The sequence below is a fragment of the Vulpes lagopus genome, chromosome 1, assembly GCF_018345385.1.
Source record: "Vulpes lagopus strain Blue_001 chromosome 1, ASM1834538v1, whole genome shotgun sequence".
Classification (NCBI taxonomy): domain Eukaryota; kingdom Metazoa; phylum Chordata; class Mammalia; order Carnivora; family Canidae; genus Vulpes; species Vulpes lagopus.
Window position 1 is genome coordinate 157,612,386 of NC_054824.1, and position 15,920 is coordinate 157,628,305.

Sequence of the window (15,920 nt, forward strand, 5' to 3'; positions counted from 1 at the left end):
TGATTCTTTATTTCTAACTGATGCTGAACAAAATTTACACATTTACAAAACATTCAAAATCATTATAGGGCACTTGATTGCTTTACAAAGTAGTTCTGTAAAGGCTAAAAACATTTTGTAATTCAGTTACTCTACGTATGATACAAATATTTCAACACTGACAACCATGGCTTCAAATTCTAGTTCAGTTGGTAAAATATTCCAGCTTATTTGGATACTGTTATGAATTATGTCTGCATGCAACCTATAACACGTACATATCTGCTGATGATAATTTAGTATGAAAAATTTTCCAGACCAATGTGCCTCACCAAACTTATATTTGAATTATCGCCACAAAATGAATAATTTTATCTTAAAGCTGAACTTTCAAACTGAATTTAACATGGTAATCATAATGATGTCAGATGTTTACGTATCAAGAGAATGAACTTTCAAATGCTTTACCTGGAACCCATGTATTAGATTTTAAAAAATTTGACTAATTATTGGAATTAACTGATTTTTCTATTTGAAGCATCATATGATACATATCAAAACTGCTATCCTTTAACTGTAAATTTTTTCAACAAATGGAGCCTTCTCAATAACAGCTCTATTTTTTTATATACATAAGAAAACCAGAACCTAAAATATGCGAAGTTAATTTAGAAAAATCATTTTTCAATATCAATGTGAAGTCTATGCTTCACAGAGTGATATAAAAATATATCTTCTAGCACTCCATGTAATAGTTGTCATTCTGGGGGTACAATGTTCTTAATAATTTCTGAAGTACATCCTAATGTTTCCAGACTTTATGTGGTTGATGATATCATTATGATCCTTAAAGAGAAAATAAATGCTGACATTACATTACACATTCATCAATTTTCTAGAAAAACAAAAATTCATTATCTTTCATTAAACAGGTACTCAAAAACAAAACAAAACAAAAAAAAACTATTGCTGTTGAAAGAATTTACTCCAAGCTTCCATTCAAGATGGTAGCATGGGAGGATTCTGAACTCCCATAGATACATCACATCTGCAGCTACATACGAAAAACTTTCCTCTGGATGTAGAAAAGGGGGAACCCTCTTGCACTGTTGGTGGGAATGGAAACTGGTGCAGCTACTCTGGAAAACAGTGTGGAGGTTCCTCAAAAAGTTAAAAATAGAGCTACCCTATGACCCAGCATTTGCACTACTAGGGATTTACCCCAAATATATGGATGTAGTGAAATGCTGGGACACCTGAACCCCAATGTTCATAGCAGCAATGTCCACAATAGCCAAACTGTGGAAGGAGCCATGATGTTGTTGAAGGCAACAAATGAATGGATAAAGAAGATATGGTGTGTGTGTGTGTGTGTGTGTCTATATATATATATATATATATATATATATATATATATATATATATATAATGGAATATTACTCAGCCATCAGAAAGGACGAATACCCACCATTGGCACCATTGGTCTTGATGTGGATGGAACTAGAGGATATTATACTGAGTGAAGTAAGTCAATCAGAGAAGGACGATCATCATATGGTTTCACTCATACAGGGAATATAAGAAATAGTAAAATGATTATAAGGGAAAGAAGGGAAACTGAGTGAGAGAAATTAGAAAGGGAGACAAATAATGAGAGACACCTAACTCTGGGAAACAAAGGGTGGTGGAAGGGGAGGTGGGTATGGGGTTGGGGTAACTGGGTGACAGGCACTGAGGAGGGCACTTGATGGGATGAACACTGGGTGTTATACTATATATTGGCAAATTGAACTAAAATTAAAAATAAATAAATAAATAAATAAATAAAGCCATTCAAGTGTTAAAGACATAAAACACATACACACAATGAAAAATAAATAAAAACTTGAAGAAGAAGAAGAAGAAGAAGAAGAAGAAGAAGAAGAAGAAGAAGAAGAAGAAGAAGAAGAAGAAGAAGAAGAAGAAGAAGAAGAAGAAGAAGAAGACCACCACCACCACCACCACCACCACCTTCCTTCTGGGGGTAAAAAACACCTAAAAACTAGCTGAGTGACTCCTACACATTAAGTGAATGAGAAAAAAATCCACATTGAAGTGGGTAGGAGAAACCAAGATACAATCTCACCACAAACCCCACCCCTGCCAATGTGTAGTGACTTATAATCAGGAGGGAACTCACAAACCTGAGCTTCAGCCTGAGGAGCAAAGGGTTTGAACCCTATATCTGATACCTCAACTTTTAAAGACCTACACCTGGAAGATGAGCCCTAAAATGCCTAGCACTGAAAACCAAGAAGGCTTGTGTTCATGAGACCCACAAGGCTAGAGTGAACAGAGAACAGTTCATCTGAGGCAGAAGAAAGGATGAGTGAATTCAAAGACAGGGCAGTGGAACTCACCCAATCAGGAACAAAAAGAAAAAAATAATAAAGGAGTGCCTGAGTGGCTTAGTCAGTTAAGTGCCTGATTCTTGATTTCAGCTCAGCTCCTGATCTCAGGGATCCTGGGACTGAGCCACATGTTGGGCTCTTTACTCAGCAGGGAGTTTGCTTCTCCCTTTCCCTCTGCCTCTGCCCCATACTTGTGCACATTCTCTCTCAAATAAATAAAATCTTCATAAAAAAGACTACAATAAGAGAAAAAGGAGATTATATAATAACAAAGGAGTCAATCCAACAAAGGGGTATAAAATCTGTAAATATTTATGCATCTAACATAGGATCACATAAACATATAAAGAAAATATTAGCAGACCTAAACAGAGAAATAAATAGCAATACAATAGTACTAGGGGACTTTAATGCCCCACTTTCATAAATGGGTAGATCATCCAGACTGAAAGTCAATAAGGAAACATTGGTTTTTAAATAATACATTAGACCAGATAGTCTTAACAGACATAAATAGAACATTCTATCCAAAAGGAACAGAATACATATTCTTTTCAAGCATACATGGAACATTCTCCAAGACAGATCATATGTTAGGCCACAAGACAAGTTTTAATATTTAAAGATTGAAATATATCAAGCATCTTTTCTGACCACAATAATATAACACTAGAATCAATTACAAGAAGAAAACCAAAAAATTCACAAATATGTGGAGATTAAATAACATATCACTGAACAATCAACGGGTCAAAGAAATCAAAAGAGAGCTCAATACCTTGAGACAAATGAAAATGGAATTACAACATACCAAATCAAAGTATGCAGCAAACACAGTTCTAAAAGGGAAGTTCATAAGGATAAACATCTGCATCAAGGAAGAAAGATCTCAAATAAACAAGGTTCCTTTATACGTCAAGGAACTAGAAAAAAGAACAAACCCCAGAAGCACCTGGGTAATGTAATTGGTTAAGTGTCCGACTCAGTTTTGGCTCAGGTTGTGATCTCAGAATCATGAGATTGATCCATATCAGGCTTTACACTCGGCCTGGAGTCTGCTTGAGATTTTCTCTCCCTCTCCTCCTGCCCCTCCCTCCAGCTCTTTCTCCAAAACAAATAAATCTTAAAAAAAAAAAAAAAAGAAGAAGAACAAAGCCCAAAGTTAGTAGAAGAAAGGAAATAACAAAGAGCAAAGTGAAAATAAATTAAATAGACCCTAAAGGGACAAGAGAAAAGATCAAACTACAAGATGACTGGCAAGACTTTAGCTAGATCCACCAAGAAAAAAAGAGATAGGACTCAAAAAAATAAAGTCAGAAACAAAAGAGGAAACATTACAACTGATAACACAAAAATACAAAAGGATCCTGAGTTTTAACAATTAATTATACACCAACAAATTTAACAACAAGGAAGAAATGGGCAAAATTCTAAAAAACATTCAACGTAGCAAGACTGAATCATAAATAGAAAATATGAACAGACCAATTATTAGTAAGGGATTGAATTAGTAATCAAAACTGTCCCAACAAACAAAAGTCCAGACCTAACAGCTTCACTGGTTAATGTTACGAAATATTCAAAGAATTAATACCAACCATTCTCAAACTTTTCCAAAAAATAGAACAGGAGGGAATACTTATAAACTCCTTTAACAAGGCAAGCATTACCTTGATACCAAAACCAGACAAAGACACAAGAAAATTATAGGCTAGTATCTCTAAAGAATACAAATGCAAAATTCTTCAACAAAATACTAGCAAATCAAATTCAAGTTTACATTAAAAGCATCATACATCATGATCAAGTGTGATTTGAGGGATACAAGGAGGGTTCAATAAATGCAAACCAATCATTATGATATACTATACAACAAAGTGCAGTATAAAAGTCATATGATTATCTTAATAGATGCATAAAACATTTGACAACATTCAACATCCATTTACCATAAAATCTGTCACCAAAATGAATATACAAAATGTACCACAACATAATAATAAAGGCCGTATATGATAAACACACAGCTAATATCATACTTTTAATGACAGAAGTCCAAGCAAGAGTAATCTGTCAAGAAAAAGAAATAATGGGCATCCAAGTCAGAAAGCAAGAAGTAAAACTGTCACTATTTGCAGATGACATGATATTATTATAAAGGAAATCCTAAAGACTCAAAAACTGTTAGAACTAATAAACTCAAGAAAGTTGCAGGTTACAAAAACCAGTATTAAATATCAGTTGCATTTCTATACAGTAATGATGAACCTCTTACAAGCAATTAAGAAAATACTCTCAAGTACAATTATATCAAAAGGAATAATAATATATCTAGGAATAAATTTAACCAAGAAGGTAAAAGACATATCTACTGAAAACTAGAAGATATTGATGAAAGGGATCCCTGGGTGGTGCAGCGGTTTGGCGCCTGCCTTTGGCCCAGGGCACGATCCTGGAGACCCGGGATCGAGTCCCACGTCGGGCTCCCGGTGCATGGAGCCTGCTTCTCCCTCTGCCTATTTCTCTGCCTCTGTGTGTGTGTGTGTGTGTGTGTGTGTGTGACTATCATAAATAAATAAAAGTTAAAAAAAAAAAGATATTGATGAAAGAAATCAAACATAATATAAATAATGAAAAGATTTTCTGTGCTTATGGATTGGAAGAATTAATACTGATAAGGTGTCCATACCACCCAAAGAAACCTAAAAATTCAATGCAATCCCAATCAAAATCCCAATGGCATTTTTTCATAAAAATTGAATAAACAATCCTAAAATTTGTATGGAATCACAAATGACCCTGAATAGCCAGAGCAATTTTGGGAAACAACAAAACTAGGGGCATCACATTCCCTGGTTTCAAACTATATTACAAACTTAAAGTAATCAAAATAATATGGTATTTGCATAAAAACAGACACATACATCAAAATTCAGAGCCCAGAAATAAACCCACACATATATAGCTAAATGATTTACAACAACAGAGGAAGAATAAATGGTGTTTGAAAAACTGGACAGTTACATGCAAAAGAATGAAACTGGACCATTATCTTATACCATATATAAAGATTAATTCAAAATGGATTTAAGAGTGGAACATAAGACCTAAAACCATAAATCTCCCAGAAGAACATATAGGCAGTAAGCTTCTCACCATAGGTCTTGGTTTATTTCCTTTTTTTTTTTTTTTTATTTGACAGCAAAAGCAAAGGCAACAAAAACAAAAATAAATTAATTGGGACCAAATCAAACTAAAAGTCTTCTGCCCAGTAAAAGAAACAAAAAATGAAAAGGCAACTTATTAAATGGGAGAATATATTTGCCAATAATATATCTGATAATGAGTTAATATCTGAAGTATACAAAGACCTCATAGAGCTCAACAGAAAAAAATTCCAATCTGATTAAAAAATTAGCAGAGGCTCTAAATAGGCATTTTTCCAAATAAGTCATACAGATGCCAACAGGTACATGAAAAGATGCTCAAAATCTCTAGGCATCAGTGAAATGCAAATCAAAACCACAATGAGATATCACCTCATACCTGTTAGAATGGCTATTACCTAAAAGACAAGAAATAGCAAGTGTTGGTAAAGATACGGAGAAAAGGGAACCATTGTGCACTGTTGGTGGGAATGTAAATCAACGCAGCCACTATGGAAAATCATATAGAGGTTTCTCAAGAAACTGACCATCATACTATCATATAATCCAGCAAATTCACTTCTGAGTACTTATTGGAAAGAAACAAAAACATTAACTAAAAAGATATACACACACACACACACACACAAAGATATACAAGTGGATAAAGAAAATATGGTGTATGTATATGTGTGAATCTTGCCAGTTGTAACAATATAGATGGACCTTGAGGGCATTTTGCTACGTGAAATAAGTTAGAGAAATACAAATACTGACTGATCTCACTTTTATGGGGAATCTAAGAACAAAACAAACTCAGACTCACAGATATACAGAACAGATTGGTAGTTGCCAAAGGTAGGTAGTGGCAGGTGGGCAAAACAGGTAAAGGTGCTCAAAAGGTACAAATTTCCAATTATAAAATAAAAAAGTCCTGGGGATATAATGTATAGCATAGTGATTATAGTTAATAATACTGTTTTGTATACTTGAAAATTGCTAAGAGAGTAAATCTTAAAAGTTCCCATCACAAGAAAAAACATTACTGTACAATAATGGATGTTAACTAGGCTTAATATGATGATCATTTCATAATATATACAAATACATACAAATCATTATGATGTGCACCTGAAACTTATCTGTATGTCAATTATAGTTCAATAAAAAGATTTCAAATCAATAACCTGATTTTACACCTCAAGGAACCAGAAAAAGAATAAACTAAATCCCAAGCTTGTAGAAGGCTCCTGCCTCTACAAGAAGGCTCCTGCCTCTTTCTAATAAAGATAGAGAGATACAATAGAGAATAGAGGAATGCCTGGGTGGCTAGTCAGTTAACCGTCCAACTCTTGGTTTTGGTTCAGGTCCCAATTTCAAGGTCATAAGATTGAGTTCCTCTCTCCCTCTTCCATTGCCCCTTCCCACATGCTCTCTCTCTCTCTCCCCCTAATTAATAAATCTTAAAAAAAAGAAATAGAAAATAAGCAAAAGAGAAAACAAAATCAAAAGTTGCTTCTTTGAAAAATCCACCAAAATTAGCCAACTTTTAGCTAGATTTAAAAAAAGAGAGAGACAGAAGACTCAAATTACTAGACTTAGAAATTAAAGTGGGACATTACTACTGACAGTAAATACATAAAAAGAATACTATAAACAACTGTAAGCCAACAAATTAGATAACCTAGATAAAATGGACAAATTCCTAGAAACACATAAGCTACATAATTAACTCATAATTTCAGAAATTCTGAATAGATCCATAGTAAGTAATGAGATTAAATCAATGGTCAAAAACCTCCCAACAAAGAAAAGTCCAGGATGGCTTCACTGGTGAATTCTACCAAATATGCAAAGAAAAATAAACACCAATCCTTTTCAAACTCTTTCAAAAACTAGATAACTCATTCTATAAGATCAGCATTACTAATACCAAAGTGAGACAAAGATACCACAAAATAGAATATCTTTTATAAATACCCTTTATAAAGGGATAGTTTTATCTTTTATGAATATAGATGTAGAAGTCCTCAAAAGTACTAGCAAACAGTATCCAACAGCATATTAAAAGGATTACAAGCTATGACCAAATAGGTTCTATCCATGTATGCAAGGAAGTTCTACATATGAAAATCAATTAATGTAATATACCACATTAATAGAATAAAGAAAAAATACATGATTATTCCAATTGATGCAGAAAAAGCATTTGACAAAACCTAACACTCTTTCAAATAAAAGCATTCAATAAATTAGGAATACAGGAAAATTCCCTCAATATGATAAAGGGCATATATGAAAAAGCTACAGCTAATATTATACTCAGTGGTAAAAGAATAAAAGCTTTCCCTAAAGAACAGGAATAAGACAAGTATGCCCACTTTCACCCACTTCTATTCAATATAGTATTGGAAGTTCAAGCCACAGAATTGAGGTATGGAAAAAAAATAAAAGCATTTTCTATTGGAAAAGAATACTATATCTGCAGATGATAGGATCTCACATATTGAGAACTTTTAAAGCGAATAAATTCAGCAGTTGCAGAATACACTATGAACACAGAGAAAATCAGTTGTGTATCTATGTATTAGTAATGAAAATTCCAAAAAAGAAGTCAAGAAAACAATTCCACTTACAATCAAAAAGAATAAAATACTAAGGGGTGTACCTGGGTGGCACAGCCAATTAAGTGTCCACCTCTTGGTTTTGGTTTTGGTAGCAATCTCATGGTCATGAAGTAGAGCCCCACATCTGGGGAAATTCTCTCTCCCTCTCCCTTTAACGCTCCCACTCGTGCTCTATCTCTCTCGCAAATAAGGAAATATTTTTTAAAAAAAGAATAAAAGTACTAATAAATTTAAGCAGAGAAGTGCAGCACTTACATAGTGAAGACTATGAAATGTTGCTGGAGAAATTTGGTGATAAATAAATGGACAGATACCCCTTGTTCATAGAATGAGTGACAATAGTGTTAAGATGGCAATATTCCCCAAAGTGACCTACAGATTCAATATAATCCCTATAAAAACCCCAAAGGCCTCTTTTATAGAATGGAAAAGGGATCCTAAAATTCATATGGAAACACAAGGGACCCTCAGTAACCAAAACAATCTTGAAAAAGAACAAAGTTGGAAGACACACTTTCCAATTTCAAAATATACTACAAAGTTACAGTAATCAGAACAGTGAAATACTAGCATAAAAAGAGACATATAGGGAATCCCTGGGTGGCTCAGCAGTTTAGTGCCTGCCTTTGGTCCAGGACGCGGTCCTGGAGTCCCGGGATCGAGTGCCGTGTCGGGCTCCCGGCATGGGGCCTGCTTCTCCCTCTGCCTGTGTCTGCCTCTCTCTCTCTCTCTCTCTCTCTCTCTCTCTCTCTCTCTCTCTCATGAATAAATAAATAAATAAATAAATTTTTTATTAAAAAAAAGAGACATATAGATCAATGGAATAGAACTGAGTCCAAAAATAAACCCCTATATCTACCATCAATTGATTTTCAACAAAAGTAGCAAGTCCTCTCATTGGGGGAAAGAATGATCCCTTTAACAGATGGTGCCCAGACAACCAGGTATCCACATCCAAAGAATAGTTTATAGGGATATTAGTTTCACATGTACAATATAATGATTCAACAATTCTATATATCACCCAGTGCTCAGAAGTATACTCTTTAATCCCCATCAGCTATTCCACTCATCCCTTCATCCACCTCTCCTCTGATAACCACCCATTTGTTCTCTATATTTAAATTTTTGTTTCTTGATTTGTCTATTTTCCATTTGTTCATTTGTTGTTTCTTAAATTTCACATGAGAGAAATCACATGGTATTTATCTTTCTCTAATTAACTTAATTTACTTAGCCTAAGTCTTTCCAAATCTACCCATGTCGTTGCAAATGGCAAGACTTCATTCTTTCTGGTGGCTGAATAATATTGCATTGTGTATATATACCACCTCTTCTTTATCTATTCATCTGCTGATGGACACTGGGGCTGCTTCCACAATGTGGTTATTATAAATAATGCTGCAGTAAATATGGGGTGCACCTATTCCTTTGAATTAGTGGCTTTTGTTTTGTTTTGTTTTGTTTTTTTATAAATATATAGTAGTGCAATTACTGGATCATAAGATGTGTTCTATTTTTAACTTTTTGAGGAACCTCCATACTGCCTTCCAGTGAATGTAGCAGTTTGCCTTCCCAACAATAGTGCATGAAAGTTCATTCCTTTTTCTCCACATCCCAACCAACACTTGCTTCTTGTGATTTTGATTTTAGGCATTCTGACAAGTGTGAAGTGATATCTCATTGTAGTTTTGATTTGCATCACACTGATGATAAGTGATGTTGAGCATCTCTTCAGGTGTCTTTCGGCCATCTGTATATCTTCTTTTTTTTTTTTTTAATTAATTAATTTATTTATGATAGTCACAGAGAGAGAGAGAGAGGCAGAGACACAGGCGGAGGGAGAAGCAGGCTCCATGCACCGGGAGCCTGATGTGGGATTCGATCCCGGGTCTCCAGGATCGCGCCCTGGGCCAAAGGCAGGCGCCAAACCGCTGCGCCACCCAGGGATCCCCCCATCTGTATATCTTCTTTGGAGATATGTCTGTTCGTGTCTTCCGTCCATTTTTTAAAATTGGATTATTTGGGTTTTTTATGTTGATTTGTAGAATTTCTTTATATATTTTGGGTACTAACCTTTTTTCAGATATATTATTTGCAAATATGTTCTGATTCAGTAGGTTGTCTTTCAGTTTTGTTGATTGTTTGCTTTAAGAAGCTTTTTATTTTGCTATATGCAAAAGAATTAAACTAGACTACTCTCTTACTCTATACACAAAAATAAACTCAAAATGGATTAAGGGCCTAAAAATGAGATACAAAACCATAAAAATCCTAGAGTTAATTATGTGGTATAAAGTAAGGGTCCAATTTAATTCTTTTAATGTGTGCACATCCAATAATTTCTCTGACATCAGCTTTAGCAAAATCTTTCTAGATATGTCTCCTGAGGCAAGGGAAAACAAAAGAAATTAACTACTTGGCAATGGTTTCTTAAATAATGGCATCAAAAACAAAAGCAACTAAAGAAAAAATTAAATTGGACTTCATCAAAATTTAAAGCTTTTGCATAAGGAAGGATATTATGAAGAGAATGGAAAAAAATAACAAACACAGAGTGGGACAAAATATTTGCAACCATTTTTCCGATAAGAGTCTAGTATCTAGACCACATAAAGAACTCTTTTCTCCAAAGCAGATAGGACAAAGGCCAAGAAGCATATGAAGAGATGCTCAATGTCACTAGTAACTAGGGAAATGTAAATCAAAACCATAATAAGACACTAATTCACATCCACTGACTGGCCATTAATTAAAAAAAGTAATAAGTAACAACCATTGGTGATTCGAAAAACTGGAGCTCTCTAAACTCAACACCAAAGAAACAAACAATCCAATCATGAAATGGGCAAAAGACATGAAGAGAAATCTCACAGAGGAAGACATGGACATGGCCAACATGCACATGAGAAAATGCTCTGCATCACTTGCCATCAGGGAAATACAAATCAAAACCACAATGAGATACCACCTCACACCAGTGAGAATGGGGAAAATTAACAAGGCAGGAAACAACAAATGTTGGAGAGGATGCGGAGAAAAGGGAACCCTCTTACACTGTTGGTGGGAATGTGAACTGGTGCAGCCACTCTGGAAAACTGTGTGGAGGTTCCTCAAAGAGTTAAAAATAGACCTGCCCTACGACCCAGCAATTGCACTGTTGGGGATTTACCCCAAAGATTCAGATGCAATGAAACGTCGGGACACCTGCACCCCGATGTTTCTATCAGCAATGGCCACAATAGCCAAACTGTGGAAGGAGCCTCGGTGTCCATCGAAAGATGAATGGATAAAGAAGATGTGGTTTATGTATACAATGGAATATTACTCAGCAATTAGAAACGACAAATACCCACCATTTGCTTCAACGTGGATGGAACTGGAGGGTATTATGCTGAGTGAAATAAGTCAATCGGAGAAGGACAAACAGTGTATGTTCTCATTCATTTGGGGAATATGAATAATAGTGAAAGGGAATATAAAGGAAGGGAAAAGAAATGTTGGGAAATATCAGGAAGGGAGACAGAACATAAAGACTCCTAACTCGGGGAAACGAACTAGGGGTGGTGGAAGGGGAGGAGGGCGGGTGTTGGAGGGGAATGGGTGACGGGCACTGAGGTGGACACTTGACGGGATGAGCACTGGGTGTTTTTCTGTATGTTGGTAAATTAAACACCAATAAAAGTTAATTAAAAAAAAAAAAAAAAAAAAAAACTGGAGCTCTCATACCCTGCTGTTGGGAATGTAAAATGGTATACTCACTGTGAAAAACAGTTTGGTGGTTCCTCAATAAGTTAAAACATACAGAATTAGTACATGACCCTGCAACAACTAGGGATATACCAGAGAGTGAAAAAAAAGTATTCAAACAAAAACTAAAAACTAGTACAGGAATGTTCAAAGAGGCTTTACTCACAATAGTCAATGGATAGAAACAATCTAAATCTCCATCAATAGATGAATGGATAATCAAAATATGCTATATCCACACAATGAATTATCAATCAGCTATTAAATGGAATGAAGCACTGATGAATGCTAAAACATAGATGAATGTTGAAACATTTTATTGTATATAAAAAAAGAAGCTTTACACAAAGGCCATATACTGATTTTGCTTATCATATATTCATAGCACTTATAAATAATTACTTCTGATTATATATTAAAGTCTGTATTCCTTGCTATGTTATAAGCACCACATAGGCAGAGAAAGTATGTATCATTTATCCGATACTTTTAATCACTCAGCCCAGTGACTTTTACATGGTAGAATTTCAAATAACCATTGACTGACTGACTTACTGACTGAATGAATGAATGTCATTTACTCTTAAAATCTTTCAGTGGTTCCCCACTGCTATTACATTTCTCAACTCTTTACGAAAGCTCCTGAGACCAATATGATTCGGACTGTTTTTCTTTGTAGCCTTATTTTCATTTCATTTAATAACTATTTAGTGAATACTTATGTTCTAGGCACTGTGCTGTATGGTGAGGCTACAATGAGAAGTAAAATATATAGTTCCTTAGCTTTTTGAAGCGTATAGACCAGCAGGAAAGACAAACTATAACAATTTACTTGTAAGAGTGGGTAAAGACAAAGTATTAGGCATCATGAGAACCTAGCTGGTATATCTGACCTGGTTTGTGGCTTGTAGGATGAGAAAATGGCGGCTCAGGAAAGACTTTTTAGAAAAAAGACTTTTTTCCTACTTAAGCAAAAATAGGAAAAATGAAGAGCTAGCTAAGTGAATAACAGGGCAAGATCCAGACAAAGGGAAGGGCATTTGGAACCTAATACTGAGACACAGAGATCTAAAAGAAGTTATTTCTGTAAGAGTCAAGTATGAAATTACTGGGGGTAAGAAGGAAGCTGAGAGAGAAAGCTGAGAGTTGCTTCTAACTCTAAAAGCAATAAAAAGCCGTCGAACAGTTTTAAGAGGAGGCTAAAAAACCCATCACAAAGAATTATGTATTTTTGTGTATATCTGATTGAGGACATGACTATGTCTACTTAATCATTTCCTCAATGAGCAGAACAATGGTAGACATATAATAGGTATTTTGCAAGTATTCATTAAACGCCCCTGAATCAAAACTAACTTTTAGCAGAACAAAAAATGAAACTGGATTTGATTCTATAATCTTCTACACATTTCAACATAAAGAGACTAGAGATTCCTCAGTAATAACTGCAATGAAACCACTGAAATCAACTAATTAAAATTAATCAATTAGATTGAAAACATGTTGCTGTCCTGTTAAAAACAAAATATAAAGGTAAAAATACTACAAAAGGAATAGAATATATGTAATCATTATCAAAGAACCAATAATTAAAATGGAAGTTTCTGCCAGACATCAGAAACCGTCAGGCCTGTATTATACATCAGCTGCATATTTCTAATCTGAAAGCAAGCAATGCAACCTGTTCATTACTTATATTGTCAAAATTAGACAAAACTGGAGAGTGTATTTCAACCTTCCAAATTCTGACCTTATTTTACTTCAAACATTACAGTGACTTGTTTGGTTTTATTTATTTTTTTTAACTCTAGATAACTTGGCTTTAAAAATAAGCACTAGGTTGAGAAATATGTCTAAAGGCCCGTACAGGTTCAAGAATACTAAAAAAAAAAAAAAAAAGAATCCTAATAAAACTCTCTTTTGGCACACTTATATTACATGAAAATAAGCTGATGGTATGTATAATAGTGGCTCTTTGTCTAGAATAATCTTGAATCCAAAGTTGAAAGAGAAATAATTTACTATTTTCTTCTGCCATACAATTTTCAATCAAGATATTTTAAAAGACCAATGTAAGCAAATTTGAGTGAGGAAACAAATACCATACACTAGTCACGACCACATAATGCTATAAAAATTTTACTGATAAACTCTGGTTATTCTATAGTTTCAGATATATTCACCTACAATGAGGAAGGCAAGCCATATATGTCTCAGCCTCAAAAACAATGCAGTTGGTTGACTGAAAGATCGTATATTTGTTTAAATCCTTTTTAAGACTCGATTAAAGGTTGGAAGATCTTTCTGTGACGATGAAGGCCATATCAAGCCGGGATGAACACATTCAGCAAAAGCATATTATGACTTGAAATAATGTCACCACATTATGTGCATGTTTTATCTTTTAAAAGCATTTTCATATTTGGTTCACAGATCTCCCATAAGGTGGTATTTGCCCCATATTTAAATAAGGAAACTGTGTATAAAAAAACTCAGTGTTTGAATGTTATTTTTTTGTAAGTGTGTTAATAAAAGTGTAAAAAATTGGAAAAAATATAAATATTCTTAACTCAAAAAAAAAAAAAAAAAAAACATGTGACTTTCCTTGTGTACTCCCCTTATCCCTAACAGTGACTTAACTAAAAATGGAGAGTCCTAATTAGGATTGCTTTCTATTGGATCACTGCTACCTCTTGGTCCAGTGACAGGCATCTTTCCATCAGGGATCATCAGGGATGATCTTATCTTTGACAGGAAGTCAAATAAATAATCCCAACAGACACAATTTCTTTAAAGAGGAAGGGATACTGCAAATATTTTTAAACTAAATACATTATGGCCCGTCCCACGACAAGCTCCTGAACAAACCTCTTCGTAATCATGAACCTCCTACAAATACTACACTGTACACATGGTAGTCCAGTGGATGAAATGGATGAGGACAGCAGAAACAGGCTGGAAGGAAGGAGCCCGCTCAGCCCAGCCTGTCCCATAAATAAAGCGTCACCATTTCTCTCTTCGTTTATCGTGTCAAAACCCCATGGCGGGGAACCCCAAACAGGAGACAGACAGCAGAGGCACCAAGAGCCTTCATTCCCAGGCTCCTAGGGATTTATTCCACTAGGGAGAAAGGGAGAGTTCAAGCAGGCGCTTGGAGGGGGGAGGAAGACGCGGTTTACTGGGCCCTTCGCCCTCCTCCCGTGCACAATGTGATGAATGCAGCGAGGATACCGTCTTCGATGCCGTCAGGGTCCTGCCAGGTAACAGGGGGAGCCTCGCCCCCCCCCAAGGGCCCCTTTATCTTTTCCCCAGTGCACCTTTCCCCTTTCCCTTCCGTGACTTCTCCCCCGGTCTTCCACCCCTACTCTAAGGTTCTAGCTTGGCCCAGTGACACCTCAAAGCCAACCCAAGGCCCTCTAGGAATATCTTCAGGGCCCGGCGGGGCAGCAGGACCGAGTCTTGGGGAGTGGTCACCTTTTGAGGTATCTGGCGTCCTCCCCTTGCATGGCGGCGGCGACGGCAGCGTGGGGAGGATGGGGATATCTGAGAAAGCCGACGGAGCAATTTCCGGGGACGGTGGCCAAAGTATCCCCACACCCAAAGGCGATGACAGTCCCGAGGCCTGCAAGGCCGGGCGGCGGCGGCGGCGCTGCGGTTACCACGGTGAGACCGCCGGCTCCTCCCACAGCTCCCAGGCCCCAAAACACTGGAGGGACCCAGCCCCGCCCAGCCCCGCCTCCCCCAACCCGCCCCAAAGGCGCATGCGCCCGCTCCGCCGCGCCTTGTGCGCAGGCTCAGTGTGAGATGCTGGTCCCTGGGATTAATCTGACGCACCCTGGAGCAGAGCGTGAAGGACTTTGCGGCAGGTTTCGGCGTGTGCGGTCGCGGAATGACTATTCTGATCACCGCCCCCTTGAGGATGGAAATTGCAAGAGTCATCCAGGTCAACTGGGTTGAAATTTCAGGTCTTACTTAAAAAAAAAAAAAAAAAAAAAGGAAAGTAAAAGGGAATCCATTAGCCTTTTAAT

At 36.2% G+C, this 15,920-nt stretch overlaps 1 protein-coding gene across 2 annotated transcripts in view; it reads right to left on the reverse strand.

Moving 5' to 3' along the window:
• Positions 1 to 15,596, reverse strand: part of KIFAP3 (kinesin associated protein 3) — a 147,084-nt gene extending 131,488 nt beyond the window's left edge. The window contains exon 1 of one of the 2 annotated variants that reach the window (XM_041765016.1): positions 15,367 to 15,596. In XM_041765016.1, the coding sequence (XP_041620950.1) occupies positions 15,367 to 15,398 (32 nt within the window). In that variant the 5' untranslated portion in view covers positions 15,399 to 15,596. The remainder of the gene's footprint in view (positions 1 to 15,366) is intronic. The other variant, XM_041765006.1, reaches the window with a different exon arrangement.
• Between the last annotated feature and the right edge of the window lie 324 nt (positions 15,597 to 15,920).